General features: G+C 64.4%; 1 protein-coding gene across 7 annotated transcripts in view; it reads right to left on the reverse strand.

The window, feature by feature from the left end:
• Positions 1-1,960: 1,960 nt before the first annotated feature.
• KCNQ1 (potassium voltage-gated channel subfamily Q member 1) overlaps positions 1,961-16,198 on the reverse strand; it is a 320,398-nt gene continuing 306,160 nt past the window's right edge. For 5 of the 7 annotated variants that reach the window (XM_027579589.2, XM_027579586.2, XM_027579585.2 and 2 more), the window contains one exon: positions 1,961-3,223. In XM_027579589.2, the coding sequence (XP_027435390.1) occupies positions 2,999-3,223 (225 nt within the window). In that variant the 3' untranslated portion in view covers positions 1,961-2,998. The remainder of the gene's footprint in view (positions 3,224-16,198) is intronic. The other 2 variants (XM_027579588.2, XM_027579583.2) reach the window with 1 other exon arrangement.

Raw genomic sequence — 16,198 nt, forward strand, 5'->3', positions numbered from 1 at the left:
AGCCGGGCTGGGTGCAGGGGCCGTGCCCTGCCCAGATGGGCGGCCCCGCGCCAGGCACACCGAGGGCCGGGGGGCCGGGGGGCCGGGGCGCCACCGCGGAGGGCCCTGCTCTCCCGCCAGCCGCTTCCTGGGGTTTCCACAAATATTTACCCAACAAGGAAACAACAGCTTTTGCCTTTCCAGTAATTGTTGCCCCTGTCCCTCCCCTGGTGGGTGCAGGCGAGGGAGGCCCCAGGCTCCGCGCTGCCCCTCCTGCTCCCCCCCCCCCCCGCGCCCAGGCCAGATATCCAGGCCCCACGGCAGGAGACCCTGGGGGGCACCGACCCAGTGGGGCTCAGCAGAGCAGGACCCAAGGCCCTCCCTTCCCACTCCATCGGGAACCTGGGTTGCCTCCTGACACGGGCTGCCAGGTGCTTCTAGTAGCCTTGGGACAGCCCCGTCCTCTAAAGGTCAGCCGCCCCCAGCCCTTACGGCCTGGGGGTGCAGGTGGGCTCTGGAAGGGGAGCAGGGGGGTGAGCAGTCCCGGAGGACTGAGGAGCAGTCAGGCGGGTGTAGCAGGCTTACCCGCCCCCACCCCGGCCGAGTGTGTGCCCGCATCTGTGAGCTGAAGGGGAGAACTTGGCTGGGGGGCCACGCTGAGTGCCGGGGGTGCCCACGGGGCAGGGTGAGGGCGGGCTAGCTCTCCCCTGGCATGTGCCTCCAGCCCGTTTGAAGCTGGGCAGGCCCAAGGGAGCTCCAGGCCTGGAGGGGGGCAGGCATGTCTGTGCGGGCGCTCTGGAGCCCTAGTCACTCCCTGCACCCACTCCCATAGGGATCCTTAAAGATCCTGGAGGGTGGGCCTGGACATGCCCCACCGCCAGGGTAGAGCTCCTGGGTCCTTGGTCAAGGAGGGCCCTGGCCTGGGAGGGGCAGATGGAGAGGCCAGAGTGTGCCCCTGAGGTGGTTACCCCCCCCAGCACCACACCCCAGCACCCCCAGGCCTGGTCCTGGCAAGGTGCCCGCCTTCCCCAGGGGCTCGGGGGAGCTGCTGGGAGATGGGCAGTGACCACATCTTGACCACATCAGGTGGTCAGATCTGCCCCAGGGGGAAGCCCCGGGACCGCAACGGCCCTGATCAGGAGGCATGCCAACCTGGGCTGGAGGCTTTGACTGGATCCATGGCCTCAGTGAGCTCTCTGAAGCCCGGCCCCCTCCTCTGTGAGATGAGTTCCTATTCAGCAGCCACCTGGACGCCTGCCCCTAAGGAGGCCGTGGGGGTCCTGTCCACCAGGCAGGAAGGGAAGGTAGCTGGGCCCGGGAGGAGGTGTGGGGCGCAGAGGCCCATAGGTAGGCGGCAGGGGAGGGCAGGGCCCTGTCCTCTCTCCACCAAGCCCTGGGGCCCAAGAAGTGAGTGTGGAGCTGGTGTGAGGGACGTGGGCCTGGAGGTCAGGGTCCTGGAGCTCTACCCCCGATGCGCGTCTGGGGACAAGGACCTCGCCCGTCAGCCCAAACCCCTCGAGGGGTCCCAAGGCCTGGAGGGGGCTGCTTCTCAGGGGGGGGCTTTGAGCTGGGCCACAGACCACAGAAGTGACTCCAGTAGTGGCGAGGGGTGAGGGCAGGAAGAACATTCCAGCAAAGGTGCCAACAGAAGCAGAGCCTGGAGGCCAGGCCATGTTTCTGGCTGTGTTCTTTCCCTCTGATCAGCTCTTGTGGGCAGAGCTGAGCTCGGTGCTGGCTACAGGGCTGGGGCAGTAACAGCCTGGCCTCAAGGTGCTTCTGGGCCCCTGGGGCCGGGGCGGGGAGGGCTCCTCCCAGAGAGCTGGGGGCTCCGGGGCTCCTCCCCTTCCCTGGGCCAGTGCAGACGGCAACGAGGGTGCTCCGGAGTGTTGAAAGCTGGGACTGCAGCTCCGCAGGAGGACGGGTTGTCCCAAAGGTGGACCGCGCCCTCGGGGATGAAGGCAAGGGCAGGCCCGAGACCAGCTCCGTGACTCCACGTTTATTAGGAAAAGCGCCACAATTAAGAATCAAAATCACACTGTGAAGCTCATTAAAACAGATTCCAAATCACCACAAATTATTCTGATTTCCGTGAGATGCGACGCCCAGGAGCAGCCCCTGTCTTGTGCAGGGGTTGTGACACCCTTATGCCACCCCACCCCCGGCCGGGGACGGGGCGGCGGTTCTGTGTGTCTTTCTAGCTGCTCAGACCTGGCGGGGAGCTGAGGTGGGGGCCGCGCGCAGGGCAGGGGGTGGGCAGGAGAAGCTGCCAGTCCACAGTGGGGCACAGTCCACCCCCAGGGAGCACTCTGGGCACCGTGGTGGGCCGGGCCCTCCTGCCGGACGCGGTAGCCTCAGGGTCCCCTCCGTCACAGCCCTGGCCCTCTGAGCCGGTGTCTCTGTGGGGTGGAGAACACGGCCCAGGCCTGGGGCCCTCTGAGCGGGGCCGCTAGGCCTTGATCATGGGCATCCTCGGTTTGGCACGGGCTGGGCCAGCCCTGCCCTGCCTGCCTCCTCCCCGGGTCCTGGGTTCGAGTTTGAGGGTGGGGTACCCGTGGACCCTCTCCTGACCAGCCCTCTGTCTCCCCCCGAGGAAGGCCCCAGGCCCACCAGGGTGGGCCTGCACACACCTGTGCTGTTTCTTGACCATATGTGGGCTGGACCAAGTGCCTAGGATGCCCGGCCCCCCGGGGGTCTAGACTGAGCCCTGCCACTGTGTCCCAACTGGCATACAAATGATGTGGGGGGCCATGGTCTCAGAGCTGAGAGGGGCCCCCAAACCCAGCCAAGTTCTAGTACCCGTTGGCTGGAAGGGTGGCCTCGGTGACTCCTCTAAGTGCAGGCTCTCAGGACGGCGTGGCCCCTGGGGGGTCCGAGGCCTGGGAGGGAGGGGCTGCTCTCTTGGGCCTTCGAGGAGATGCCGGCGACCTGTGGGGTGGGGTGCCCCTGCTGGGTGGGAGGTGGGCCAGGCTGAACAGCCCCTCCGGCCCTGCCCTCACAGGCCTGGGGCTCCAAGCCCCCATCAGGACCCCTCGTCGGGGCCCCTGCGGGGCACAGTCAGCTGCTCATAGGTGGGCAGGGTGTTGCTGGGCAGGAAGAGCTCGGGGCTGATGGTGCTGCAAGGCCGCAGGGCCTGGGCCCCCCCCTCGCTGGGGGGCCGGCCGCCTGGGGGGCCGCCCTGGTGCAGGGAGAGAAGCTGGTGAAGCAGGTCTGTGATGAGCACCAGCCTCTGGTCCAGCTGTGTCACCTGTGGAGAGAGGAGCAGAGGTGAGTCTTGAGTGGGAGAAGCCCAGGTGTGCAGATGGCCTTGGGGCCTGGGCTCGGCGAGGGCTGGGGCAGGGCAGGTGCCCAGGGAGCAGGCCCGAGGGTCCCTGCACACGTGAGCCGTGCACAGGCCTGGGTGTGCGGGGAATGTGTGTACGTGTGCGCGGCCCCCTGTGTGTGTCTGCATTTGCAGAGACCACCCCCCTTTCTCCTGTAGGTGGACCAAGTGATTCCTCCTGGGAAGGGCTCAGGGGTCGCAGGGTGGGGTCCGTCTTCCACCTGCCTCTCTGCCCCCCTCCCAGCAGCATCACTGTCTTCCCGGTGAGTCCCCACCCAATCAGGACCCCATCTGCACCGATTCCCCCGGGGTCAGGCCGGGGCGCTCTTTCTGGCCACGTGGCCCAACCCCCTTTTATCAGAAGCCTGACCCGCTCTGAGCTCTGGGGCTGCCAATGGGGAACAGACGGGTTCACCCTGGGAGACTGGAAGCAAACGCAGGGGCAGCATGGGCCGGGGCCAGCGGGTGCGTCCCCCACATTGCCTGCCGGGGGCTAGGAGTGCGGGGGCTGAAGGCAGCCCCGGGCAGTGCGGGGCGGCCCGGTGGGGTCAGGCGCTGTCGAGCGAGGGCCCTCCCCCCCCCCCCCCCCCCCCCCCCGCACAGGGAGTGGGCCAGCAGAGGGTGTGGAGCCAGCGAGCCGGGAGCTTGTGGGGTCCAGGCATGAGCCAGGGTTGCAGGGCCTTGGGGGTGACTCCTTCACGACGTGCGTCAGAGAACAAAGTAGGCCCTCCTGCTGCTGCTGTGGGTGCCTGGAGCACCCGGAGGACTGGGAACGGAACGGTGCGGGACGGAGAGGGGGCCGGCTCTACCTGAGGGCTCTGTCCGGGGCTGCCCGGGGCCAGCCTGCTTCCCGAGACACCCCTGGGCCCACCGCTGGCCGCAGCACCCCTTCACCGGGACCAGGCAGAGCTGGGTGCTGGCTGCACTGCCCTGGGGAAACTGCTCTTGAGTGAAGTGGCCCTAAACCCCGTGAGGGCTGGAGGAGCCGGGTCCCCAGGGCGGCCGGCTCCAGAGGCGGGTATGGCAGCCCACAACCCTCCAGCCCACCAGAGACGCTGAACTGCAGGGGAGGGGCGAGGAGGGAGGAACAAGAAGAAAAGAGGGGTCTCCCCTGAGGAGCCAGAGGAGTCCCTTACCCCGAGCCCCTGTGCCAGGCAGGGCAGGATGGGGGCCGGGAGGGTTCCCCGTCCTCAGCCCTCCCCCTTTTGGAAGGGCTGTCTGGGAGGGGGGCTGTGCCCTCCTCCAACCCAGGTGACCCATCTTCTCAGCTTTGCAGGGCTGAGGCCGGTGTAGTCTGTGCCTCCGGCCGGTGGCCCTGGCTCTGAGAACTACCTCTCTCAGTCCCCCTGGGACAGCTGCTCGTCTGAGGCCCCATCACCCGGGGCCCAAGGGGCTTGAGCCTCTACTTTCCCAGATAAATCTGATGCTGGAGCCCAGGCGATCAAGGGAAGGGGTGCAGGGCTTCTCTGGTTTGGCTGGGGTGGGGCCCGGGGCTGCTCAGCTCTCCTAGCCCCCAAACTGAGACCTACACCCCAACCCACAGACACAGACCCTGAGGCCCCAGGAGGAGAAGGGCCTTGCACATGGTCACCGGCTGGGACCCCTGCCTCTCCCATTTCACCCCTGCAAGCCCCACCCCTGGGCTTCCATGCTGGGAAGACACGCTTGTCAGTCCGGGAGGGGTCAAGGCTGATGCAGCCAGACCTGGGAGGCGGTGAGGGTGTGTGTCGGGGGGTCCAAGCTGAGCTCAGAAGGCTGGGTGGACACTCACAGTGAGCAAGGCAGGAGGGGACATGGGGTGGAGGGACTTGTCTGCGGTCACACCTAAACCCCACCCGTCTTCCTGGCCCGAGATCCCCTGGGGCCCCTTAGTTCTACTACCTGCGGGTACCCTGGGAGGCCCCCGGGAGGTCACCTGCGCTCCCCAGGCCCTGCACACGAATGGCTTTGAAGGAGGCACGTCCAGGCATGGCTCAGTGTCATTTAACTGTACAGGCCCCAGCTCGGGTATCAATTGGTTTGGCATTAATTAGAGCCCCAAATACATTACAGAAGAGAATTTGTGGTTTCATAAATTTTCACTCTACGGCACTCGAACATCTGTTGGAGCCCCCAGATGTGTAAGTGGGTATGGAAGCCTTTACAGGGTGTTCTTGGACAAAAAGGAAACAGAAGTGTGGTTGGGATGCAGGAGGGGTGGGGGCGGCTGGGCGCAGCCGGGGGAGGCGCTCGGCCCGTCCCGCCACCGGGCACTGTCCTGCAGGCCATACTGGGGCAGGCAGGGGTGCAGTGAACGCCGGGGGTGGGGGTCAAGCCTTCCAGAGCCCTCCCAGCCTCTCCCCCGCTCCCTGAAGAGCTAGGCCCCCTCCTGGTGCTTGGTGGCCCAACTTGGTCCCCCCCCACCCCCCAGGCCTGCCTTGGGCTCAGGTGCTGGCACTGAGTACCCCACATTTGCTGTGATTGCCCAGCCCCCCGGGCCGATGTAGTCAGACACTCTTCTGCTCCGGGGCAGGGCCTCAGGGTGGTCCCAGGATCCATGCAGCAGCTCCTTGGCAGGGGCCTCCCTCCTTCTCCCTGGCCTGCGGGCTCAGGAGGGCCCGAGCCAGGGTGACGGGCAGGTAGCTCCCGTTGGTCGCAGGCCCCGCTCCGTCACTTCTCAGAGAGGTGGCCCCCGAGGTGGCCTTGTCCCCCTCCCTTCTCTGCTTGAGCACAGCGTGCCTTTCTCCCACTCACACGTAGGGTGGGGGTGCTCAGTGGCCAAACCCCAGCTGCAGAGAGGTGCGACCACCTGGCGGGTGCCCAGGGCAAGGCAGCCCCGCACGGGACTGCGACGGCGCTCCCCAGAGCCGTGGGGGCAGATCGGTTTTGGGGATCTTGGACCTCATGGTTCCTTGCAATCTGATAGAGACTGAACGGACAGGGCCGACAAAGGGCCCTTGTTCCTCGCCTCGACTCACCAGATTAATAACCACAGACGACGCACGCGGCCCTCCAAGGAAAAAAAAGCAATTAGAGTAACAGCTAGCGAGAGGACCCCGGGCGGCTGGTGATCAAACCCGAGGCGACGGGGTTCCTGTGTGATGTGGTTATGAATTTGTTTTCAAAAGAAAATCTTGAAAAAGAGTCTTTCAAGGGAGATTTTTGCAGGACCTGTTCAGCCTTGATGCCGGCTCTCGACCTGCCAATGGCCCTGGCTGTTCCGGTGGGAGACGAGCAAAAGGGGGGCCCACGGAGGCCTGGGGCTCGAGGGGCGGGAGCCCCCGGCCCCGAGAGGCAGCAGGTGGTGCCCTGGCGTCTGCAGGTGGGGTGGAACCTCCTCCCGGGACATCCCAGAGCCCTCTGCGGGGTCCCCGGCGAAGGTCACCTGGGCCCTCCTGTTTGCAGACTGCCCTGGACCCACCTGGGCTGTAGGGAGCTGGGGGGTTCTAGGCTCAGGGCTGGGCACACAGGAGCCCAGAGCCCCAGCTAGCTCACCCTGGCACGCACAGTGGGCACGTGCACAGTGACGTGGCTGTGATCACTCAGCATGTCTGCATACTGGCTCTGCCTTCCCTTCCTCCTCTACCTGCCCCCTCATCCCTCCTGCAGGCCTCTGGCTCTCCCTGGCTCCCCCCCCCCGCCACCCACTTCACAGACACCAGGGAGATGCGGGAGTGAAGGGCTGGGGCATGGGGGGTGCCGTGTGGCTGCCGTCTGAGCCCATCAGACGGGTGATGCAGCTGAGGTCCAGTGGTGCCTCAAGTCCCTGGAGACACAGCTGGGGGCAGGTCTAGGAGGGGCTCAGGGGAGGGGTCCCCGGTGCCACCGTCCCAGTCCCCATTCTGGCCAGGCCAGGAGGGAGCCCTGTGCTGGAGAGCTCAGGACAGAGGCCCACCTCCCCTGGCCAGGGCCCTCGAGCCCCAGCCACACCTCAGAGTCTCATGGGTGGGCGGTGTCACCCTGCCATCCCTCCCAAACACACAGAGCTCACTAGATGCCCCCAGCACAGGATGGGACATGGGGGTCTGAGGAGTGAACTCTGATTGGTGGATAGAAGTGTGTGTGCCCGCCCCATGAAAGAGCCTGGCCACACCAAGGGGTCCTCGGGCCCTGCTGGACACAGGAAGGGCTTGGTCTGAGAGGGGTGACCCCCCACCCTGGGCCGCAGGGCTGCTGAGCAGATTACAGGAGGTTGTCCTGCCCCCCCCAACCCCAGGACTTCTGAGTTCTCTATCCCCATAGAATGCCATGCTTGTGCCCCCTTCCTATGGGCATGGCCCTTGACCCTCACTCCAAAAGCTGCTGCCTGGTCAGGGAGGGTGGCGGGGGTCACAGGGACCTATGACCTCTGCTCCCTGTGCCCTCCAGCCCTTGTGGGTGATGCCGAGCTCCCACATCCCCTGAGAAAAGCCACAAAGGGGAGGGCATCGGCTCCGTCTGGGGTCTGCCTGCCCAGAGCCCTCCCCACTGACTGACAGGAGGGCCACCCCCCCATCCTCTGACCTGGAGCACGCCAGGCTCAGACCAGGGACGCACCCAGCACCTGCACATGCAGCCCCAGGCTGAACTCAGACTGTGAGAACACAGCTTCCTGCACCCCCCCGTCTATGTGCTTCCACCTCTCTGGGCCCACCCTGGTCCTTCCGAAGTCTCCTCATCTTGGGAAAAGGCTCCAAATCTCAGCATCACGCTTGGCATTCTGTCTGTCGGCAGAGCCTGGGGGACCCCTCCATGGCCAAGCCCAGGCTAGGCAACCATGCTCTCTTACTGGGACAGGTGCAGTAGCCTGCCAGCCAGCTTCCCTGCCTCCCCCAACATGCTTCTACAGGCCTTTCCGAACACACGCCGGGTCCCGTCGCTGTCTTGCTCATACCCTCCCGAGCTGCCATCCCACTGCTGGAAGCCTGAGTCCCTGCGTGGTCCTCTGCATGCCCCCCTTGGCTCTCTGGCCTCCCTTCCTCCCTCCTCATTCACTCCACTGCAGAGCCCTCAGCTGATCCTCACACATGGTGGCCTTCGTCCCCACTGCTCCAGCTGCCTGCACCAGTCACCACCCCCAACCCCCCAACGAGGTCTCACCAGCATCGCCGACCTGAGGTCACCTCCCTCCCTTGCCACAGCCCTCCGGATCCCCCCTGAGCAGCCCATATTTTCCCCCAAGACACCGGGTGTGTGTTTGTGTCTCTCACTAGAATCAGGTTCCATGAGCCCGGGGACTCTGCCCTTCCTCGCCCTCGCCAGCACCGGGGGGTGGACACAGCCAGGGCTACATTGCCCAGCAGCTGGACTCCAGAGCCCCCCCCCCCCCCGGGGACAGAGAGGGGGCACAGGGTGCCTGTCCGCCTGCCTGGGGCGAGCTGTTCCGGGATGTCCCGCCCAGCCCGGAGCGCGCATGTGGCCCGCAGGTCCGCCCCTGGCGCTGGGCCTCTGACTCCTCAGGGCTCGGGAGCGCCCCTCCCCCACGGCAAGAAGCCGACAACAGCGCCCATAAATCACCCTTTCGTTAGGGCCCGTGGGGCTGGGCCGTCTTACAGAGCTGGGTATGAGTGGGAATAGATCACAGCGCTTCATAACGTCCTAATTTATGGCAGGAGACGGTGTAATTGTGTTTATGACTTTGTTTTAGTGCTTTAGCTCTTGGAGAAAACCCAACCGTGTTTCTAGCGGCAGAGGTTTTACTGCCAGTCCCAGGGCCGCCGCTCTGCTGGAGCTTTCCGTCCTGCAGCGAGGCGCGCACCCACTGCTGAGGGGGCGGCCACGCCACAGGGTCCGATGCGTGGGCCACGGAGCCGCGGGAGGGCTGGCCTGCGGCCTCGGAGGAGGTTCTGGGGGTGTGCGTGGCACTGGGTCCGGGTCCGAGGGGAGGAGGCCTCGGGCACTGGACGGGCCGCCTGGGGTTTTGTCTGAGCCTGGTGACCTTGGCCGAGTCCCTTGGCCTCCGAGGCCGGCCGGTACATGTGTGGGTACGTGTGTGCGTGCGCATGTACACCGGGCTTTCTGGGGCACGGAGACCGTGCTGGAGAATGCACGAGCCGCCCCAGGTGTGATTTTACACAGGTCACCATTCACTAAAATGTTCCCCGAGCTGCCGGGGGTACAGGCGTATCTACCAGGACCTCTAGGCCCCTGGGCCTTTGCATGTGCCAAGGACGTGAGCTCCCCTCCACAGTCCACGATGCTGCTGGGACAGAGCAACTCAGAGGCTGAGCAGCAAACCCTCCCCCCCTCCCCCTCCCCCCCGGCAAGGGGGCTCTGTTGAATGCCAATGTCTTCTAACAGGGACTCATGGTCACCAACCCGTGTCCTTCCGCCTGTCTGCCAGCGCCCTCTGCTCGGGCGGAGCCTCGGCTCAGGGGGGCAGGAGACACGGCAGCCGCTCGTGTCATGGTGGGGTCGATGACTTGGCACTGGGCTAAGGTGAGCGTCTCCGAGGCCTCTGTCCTAGGGTCCGTCCCTGCGTCTCCTGCTATCTGGGCTGCAGGGGGGATGGAGGAGGCCACGCTATGGCAGGTGGACTGAGCCTCCGCCAAGGTCAGCCATGTCTCAGCTGCGCCCTCTGCACAGCGTGACCGAATGGCTGAGGACCCGGTCAGCGCCCCGACCCAAGAGCCTTCTAGAGGTCTGTCAGTGCCTGGTTGGCCCTCGCTAACCACCCCTCAGGAGTGCAGGCTGCTTCCCTCTGAGAGAGCACCATGACAGGGAGACTTCTGCCAGCCCCACAGACACCTGCTTGCTTGGGGGCCGCCTCACAGATGCCCAGGGTCTGCCAGGGAGCTCAGCAGTGCCTCGTTCCAGGCTGACCGTGGGCAGGGGTCTCAGGGTCATTGCACCTGTGTTCACCAGGCCGGCACAACCTCGCCCACCCTCTGCGCCCAGCCCTAGGACCTCCCTCTGCACAGACACCCCCAAGTCTCGGCCCCGGCTCTGTGCCCTCCCCGGGGCCCCAGAAGCTCGCCTCCACCGACATGTGGGCCTTACGGCACCTCAGCACAGCAGGTCACAAAGAGAACTGCACCCAACCTTGTCCTCCTGTCTCAGGGTTGGTGCCGGCCCTCCAATAGCGCAGTGCTCAGCTGGGGTCCCGCGGCGCTCCAGAGCGTGTACCCTGAATCCCACCCCTCTCCTCTCCTTCTCTGACCCCCCAGCCCGGGCCACCCGCATCCCTTGCCGGCACTGTCGCGTCCCCTCTCACTGATAGGCTTGGCTCCCTCCCATTTGGCCTAGACAGCTGCCAGGCTGAGCTTCTCCCCGCTGACCTGAGCTAGCGCCCTCTGCAGAATTCCTGGCGGGTGCACCCAGAGTGCAATGTAATCTTTTGCAGCCCCCTCAGTCAGTCCTCCCGGACCCCCTCCTCTCGGATCCTGAGCACACACATCCCTCTTGATCGTGCCCCAGGGCCTTTGAACGTGCTCTTCCCTCTGCCACCATGTCGTAGAACCGCAACTCAAATGTTGATCGTGCCCCAGGGCCTTTGAACGTGCTCTTCCCTCTGCCACCATGTCGTAGAACCGCAACTCAAATGTTGATCGTGCCCCAGGGCCTTTGAACGTGCTCTTCCCTCTGCCACCATGTCGTAGAACCGCAACTCCAGTGTTGGCAGCGGCCTTCCCTGACCTTTTCAGCCAGGAGCCTCCTTACTGAATCGCTCACGGTTCTACTCATAGCTCTCACCACTCCCCAGAATGTCCTCGTTTGCTGATTTGCTTGCTCATGGCCCCTTCCACTCCACTCACTGAAGGCTCCTGCGGCCAGGCCTTTGACCACATGTCACTCTGGTATTCCCAGACGGTCTCCCGGAGCCTGGCATGTAGTGGGTGCTCTGTAAACACGTGTGGGATGGAGCCGGTGCTCTGTGAACACTTGCTGGATGAGGAAGTGAGGTCCCCTGACATTCTCCCAGGGCCCCAGTGCCAGGCAGGAGGTGCAGAGGTCCTCCAAGCCCAGTGCTTGCTCCCTCCCTGGCTGACACTGCCGGCCAGGTGTTTTCATTGTCATTGATTTATCAGGGCTCTTTGTATATTAAGGAAGTCTGTCCTTCCACACGTACATCACAAATGTGTTTCCCTAGTGTGCTATTTGTCTCGTGCAGTGGTTTATGGCAATCATAATTATTATTTTTTGTCTTGCTGCACAAAAATCTGACTCGTTTGCTTTTTCATGGAGTGGGAGCTATCCCTCTTTTCCTTTATGGTTTCTAGATTTCTGTGCACATGTGGAGTGGCCTTCCCCATTCCAACACTGAAACATTTTTTCCTAGTGCTTTTTGGATTTGTACCTTACCCATAAATCTTTGATTGGCGTGGGACTGATTTTGAATGTCAGACCACTGATGCACCACATTTTACCGAATAACCTACCTTTTCCCCACCGAAACAGAAGGCCCTTTTTACATGCTAAGCTCCTCGTGTCCCCACGAAAACATGAGTAATGGCGGCCTTATAACACACTCTGCTCTCAGCCATCGGTGCACAGCAGGGCCCTTCTTTCTGGAGGTGAAACCCCTCAGTCGATCTATCCCGGGGGGCCGGCCGGAGAGGCTGTGAGGGAAGCGTGGACGAGCTCACCTGGACAATGCCAGCGCCCTCCGCCCTCCGCCCTTGGCCCTCGCGGTCTGAGGGATCTGGTTCCTCTGCTCAGAACTGGGAGAAGACTGTCCTCTGAGGTCTGAACAGACATCCCGTCATGGTGGCTGGGTGGGGAGGGGGACGCTGTGTGGTCTGAGCCCATCACCCACCTGTCAGCCCCAGCCTCGGGCCCCTGGTCTGTCCCTGCTCCTGCCCTGTGAGGAGCATCCTCCTGGGCTGCACGTGGCTAGTGCCCTTAGCTCGTCTGCACTTCTGCTGTCTCCTCCAGGAAGCCTCCCGGGTTCCGTACCGGAAGCACTGAGCTGCCACCCAGGCCCCGGCCTCCAGACCTCACACACCTGCTTCTTGCTGCCCCCCATCCCCCGCTGCCCTAGGATGAAAGCCCTGCAGGGTCTGTGTGTGCTGTGTTCATCGACGCAGTCCATACTCCTGGACCCTCGCCCCCTGCCCTCCCCCTGGGCCTCCGCTGGGGCCGACACATCCACAGCCCCACCGAGCCCCACCGAGGCTGCTGCCCGTGGACTTCCAGTAACACCTGAGGGAGGAGAAGGCTCATGAGACATGGGGGGGGGGGTCAGTGGTAGAGTTATAGGGGCCCCAGAAGGAGACCTGGGTGGTGGGGCCAGGATCCACAGCTATCAGGCGGGTGGGCTGGGGGGAGGCCCTGGGTGGGGCTCGGGCCTCCCTGATGGGCTGGGCCAGCCCCTCACTGGGCCTCCGGGGGGTCCTGCCAACGGAGGCCGAGCAGGGGCGGCCGCCTGCCCTGCCCACGTCCGGCAGCCCTAGGCTGGGCCGACACAGCCTCTCTGCTTGGGGGGGGGGGGTGCGGCGGGCAAGCGGGAATGTAGGGCAGACTGGAGACGGAGGCTGGAAGCGAGAGGCCGTGTTTGTGTTGGCGGCAGGAGGCCCCACCGGCATCTGATTCCCCCCCCCCGCCTCCCCTCCTGCACTGCCCCTCTGACGGGCCTCGAAGTCCCGGAAGCCAGGGGGACGCCGGGCAGAACACTTTGTACCTGGAGCCAGCGAGTGCCTGGCCGCCTCCGCCAAACTCCGGGCTGGGTGGGAGGGTGACACCAGGCCCAGCAGTGGCTGGCAGGTGGGTTCTATCTGCCAATGGCCTCTTGGGCCGGGCCCGGCCACCCCCACACCCCCACCCTGAGGCCCCAAGCCCACCAGCCTCCTGGCCACCCAGCAGTGCCCCCTCGACACTCAGCTCACCGTTCCTGCAGCTCTCCCTGGCCAACGCCCCAGCTGCCCCCCCCCACCGCCGCCGTCCTCACAGCCCGTCCTTGCTCCGAATAAAGCCCCTGTAGGTCTCCCCGCTGCTCTCGGGATAAAGACACAGCCCCGCCTTGGCCACAGGATCCCTCATCTGGGCCCTGTGTCCACCTCAGTCACTGCCCCTTCACGCCCCAGGCTGCCTTCTTCCAGTTCCTTGGATGTGCCCTAACTCTCCCTGCCTCAGGACCTTTGCACCAGCTGGTCCCATTTCCTGGAAGAATCTACTCCTCCGCCGAGCCCGCAGACCCTTCTCATTCTTCCAGCCCCAAGGGGAGGGTCTCTTTCCTGCTCCCTCCTGGTCCACCTGCCGGCTTCTCCCTGGTCTTCTCCTTCTAGCCCTGCAGTTGACCGGGGTATCGCTTGCATTGTCTGCTTCCTAAACATCTGTGCTCCCAAAGCAGGGACACAGCCAGGCCATCCGTGACCCCTCACTGGCTGGGTAACTCTGGGCCCAACAGGGAGGGGACAGTGGGTCCATCCCGTCGTGTAGGGCAGCTGGGAGGGTCCCGTTTGAGAATGGGGGTCCGTGAGCATGTGGCTGGGTCTCCTGGGGGCAGGGTCCAGCTCCCCCGGACAGCCCCTCAGGCCTGTGAATGTCTCTGGGGGAGAAGACCCCACTGTGTCCCCCGGCTCCCCAGCACCTCACAGCTGCCTCTGACCACTTCCCTGTCCCCTGACATTGGCGGCACCCCCAGCCTGGTGGACAGTTCTCTCGGGCCACGCTCGCTGTCTCTACTCAGCCTGGGACCACGTCCTCTCTCGGGACACTTGCACCAGCCTCCCCGGCTGCTCCCCGACAGCACACACCCCACCGCCTCGTCCCCGGATGGCTGCGGCCCGTCCACCCACGCCAGCCTCTGGGAGAGCGCCCGCTGTGCCCCCTCCCCGGCCCACGGCTCTGCCCGGCCACAGTCCTTGCCTTTAGACGAGCCTGTTCACCAGGTTTGTATGACAGAAGGACTCTTCAAGAACACTGTCCCCCCAAAAGTGAAAACGTTTGAAAGAAGCACCCCCTTTGACCAGGCCCACCTTCCCTGGGTCCTCTCCTCTCCCAGGTCGGCGGCGCAGGGATCTGCTGTTTACCTTGCAGCCCCGGCAAAGCCCCGCTTGTGCACGTGGTGCAGAATCCCTCCGCGGCAGGTTTTAGCGTAAGTGGTAACATGAGATACTGTGGCTCTCTACTTGCTTGTTTTCACTCAACGCAGGTTTGAGGTCGCCTTGTTGAAACACGTCCACGGAGCTGGCTCCTCAGGGCGGCCATGCAGGGGGCCTTCCCGTGGGGCTCGGGGGGTGTCACGTGGCCAGTGTCCCTAGCGGGGCGGGGAGGCCGAGAGCTCGGCTGACGACAGCCCTGTGCCCACCGCAGGGGATGCCGGGGAGGGGACTCTGCTCCCGGAACGGGTCTTCTGGGGGCCGTGGCCAAGGCCGTGCTCTGCAGTGGCCCTTCCACGTGGCCCCCGCACCTGCCGTTCTGCCCCCGCCGCCCCCTCCGTGCCCCTGGGGCTCACAGTCAACCCTGGAGCCACGACCCTCCCCTCCTGATGGAGGTTTCTGCTTCCTTTATTCCTTTCCTGGGATGGGGCCTCCCCGTAGATGGGGGGGGTCTCCTATGACCCCGGCTCCAACGTGTCTTTTTTTTTTTTTAAGATTTTATTTATTTATTTGCGAGAGAGAGAATGAGAGACAGAGAGCACGAGAGGGAGGAGGGTCAGAGGGAGAAGCAGACTCCCCGCCGAGCAGGGAGCCCGATGCGGGACTCGATCCCGGGACTCGGGGATCGTGACCTGAGCCGAAGGCCAGTCGCCCAACCAACTGAGCCACCCAGGCGCCCCATCCAACGTGTCTTTAACCCCCCGAGACCACTGACCCGTGACCGAGCACCTCTGTCCCTTAGCCGTCTCCGTCACCTTCCCCACCCCGTAGCCTCCAGGAGGGATCACTTCTGTCTGGCCGTGTAGCTCCCCGGCCACATCCAGCCCAGGGGGCTCCCCGGACTCAGCCGGCCGGTCCCCCTGCCGGCCCGCTCACCCCCCACTGTCTGCCGCCTTCCCCAGAGCCCCGCGCCCTTCTCCGCTCTGCCCCTCGAGGACCTGCAGGAGAGGGGTCCTCCGCCCTGGCCTGGACTGTCCTCGGGGCCGTCCAGCAGCTTTCCGAGGCCGTCCCTCTGAGAGCAGCCACCCGGTTTAGCCCTCTCTCCCCTCTCCAAATCACCAGCATGCCCCTCCCTCCACCAGCAGACACCCCATCCCCAACATCAAAACGAAGGAAGCCCTCTCTTGATTTTGCCATCTGTGGCCGCGGCCGCCCGTCTCTCCCGGGCCCAGGCCGCAGAACCCCTGCCTGCTCGGCCGCCCCTCCAGGGTGTCAAGGCGTGTGGGACTCAGCGAGTCCTCTCTGGACCTGAAGTCTCTCCCAGTCTGCTCCTCTCAGGGCTCCCTGCTTAGCTAAGGGGTCAGGGCAGCGATCCTGGGGCCGCCCCGGCTCCTTTCTCTCACACCTGCCATCTGACCCAGCCCCAGAGGCACCAACATGGTCAAGGCTGGAGACCTTCGGGGCCCAGCAAATCCACCTGGAATCTGAGCCTCCTTCCTGTCCCCCACCCCCACCCCCCACAGCCGTGGCTCTGGGTTGAGCCACCAGCAACTCCTGGATGCCACAGGTGCCTCCCACCTACGGTCCCAGGGCCCCTCTTAGGCCTCAGGGGAAGGATGTTAAAATGGGGGCTCCCTATACCTTCAGTGCCAAGGCCAGGGTCACTGTTGGGGCCTTGAGGCCCATCACAATCTGGTCACACCTTCCTTGCTGCCCCTGCTGATTTTGCTCCATCCTTGTGGGCCTTCTGTGCAGGCTTAGTCCTGCCACAGGCCCTTTGCACCCGCTGCCAGTAAGGCAGGCTCTCGGCTCAACGAGCTTCAGGCTGCCTCTGCCTTCCTTCAAACATCTTTTTTTTAAAAGATTTTTATTTATTTATTGAGAGAGAGAGAGAGAGAATGGTAGAGAGAGAGCATGAGATGGAGGAAGGTCAGAGGGAGAAGCAGACTCCCTGCTGAGCAGG

Source organism: Zalophus californianus, chromosome 11 (assembly GCF_009762305.2).
Source record: "Zalophus californianus isolate mZalCal1 chromosome 11, mZalCal1.pri.v2, whole genome shotgun sequence".
NCBI lineage: Eukaryota > Metazoa > Chordata > Mammalia > Carnivora > Otariidae > Zalophus > Zalophus californianus.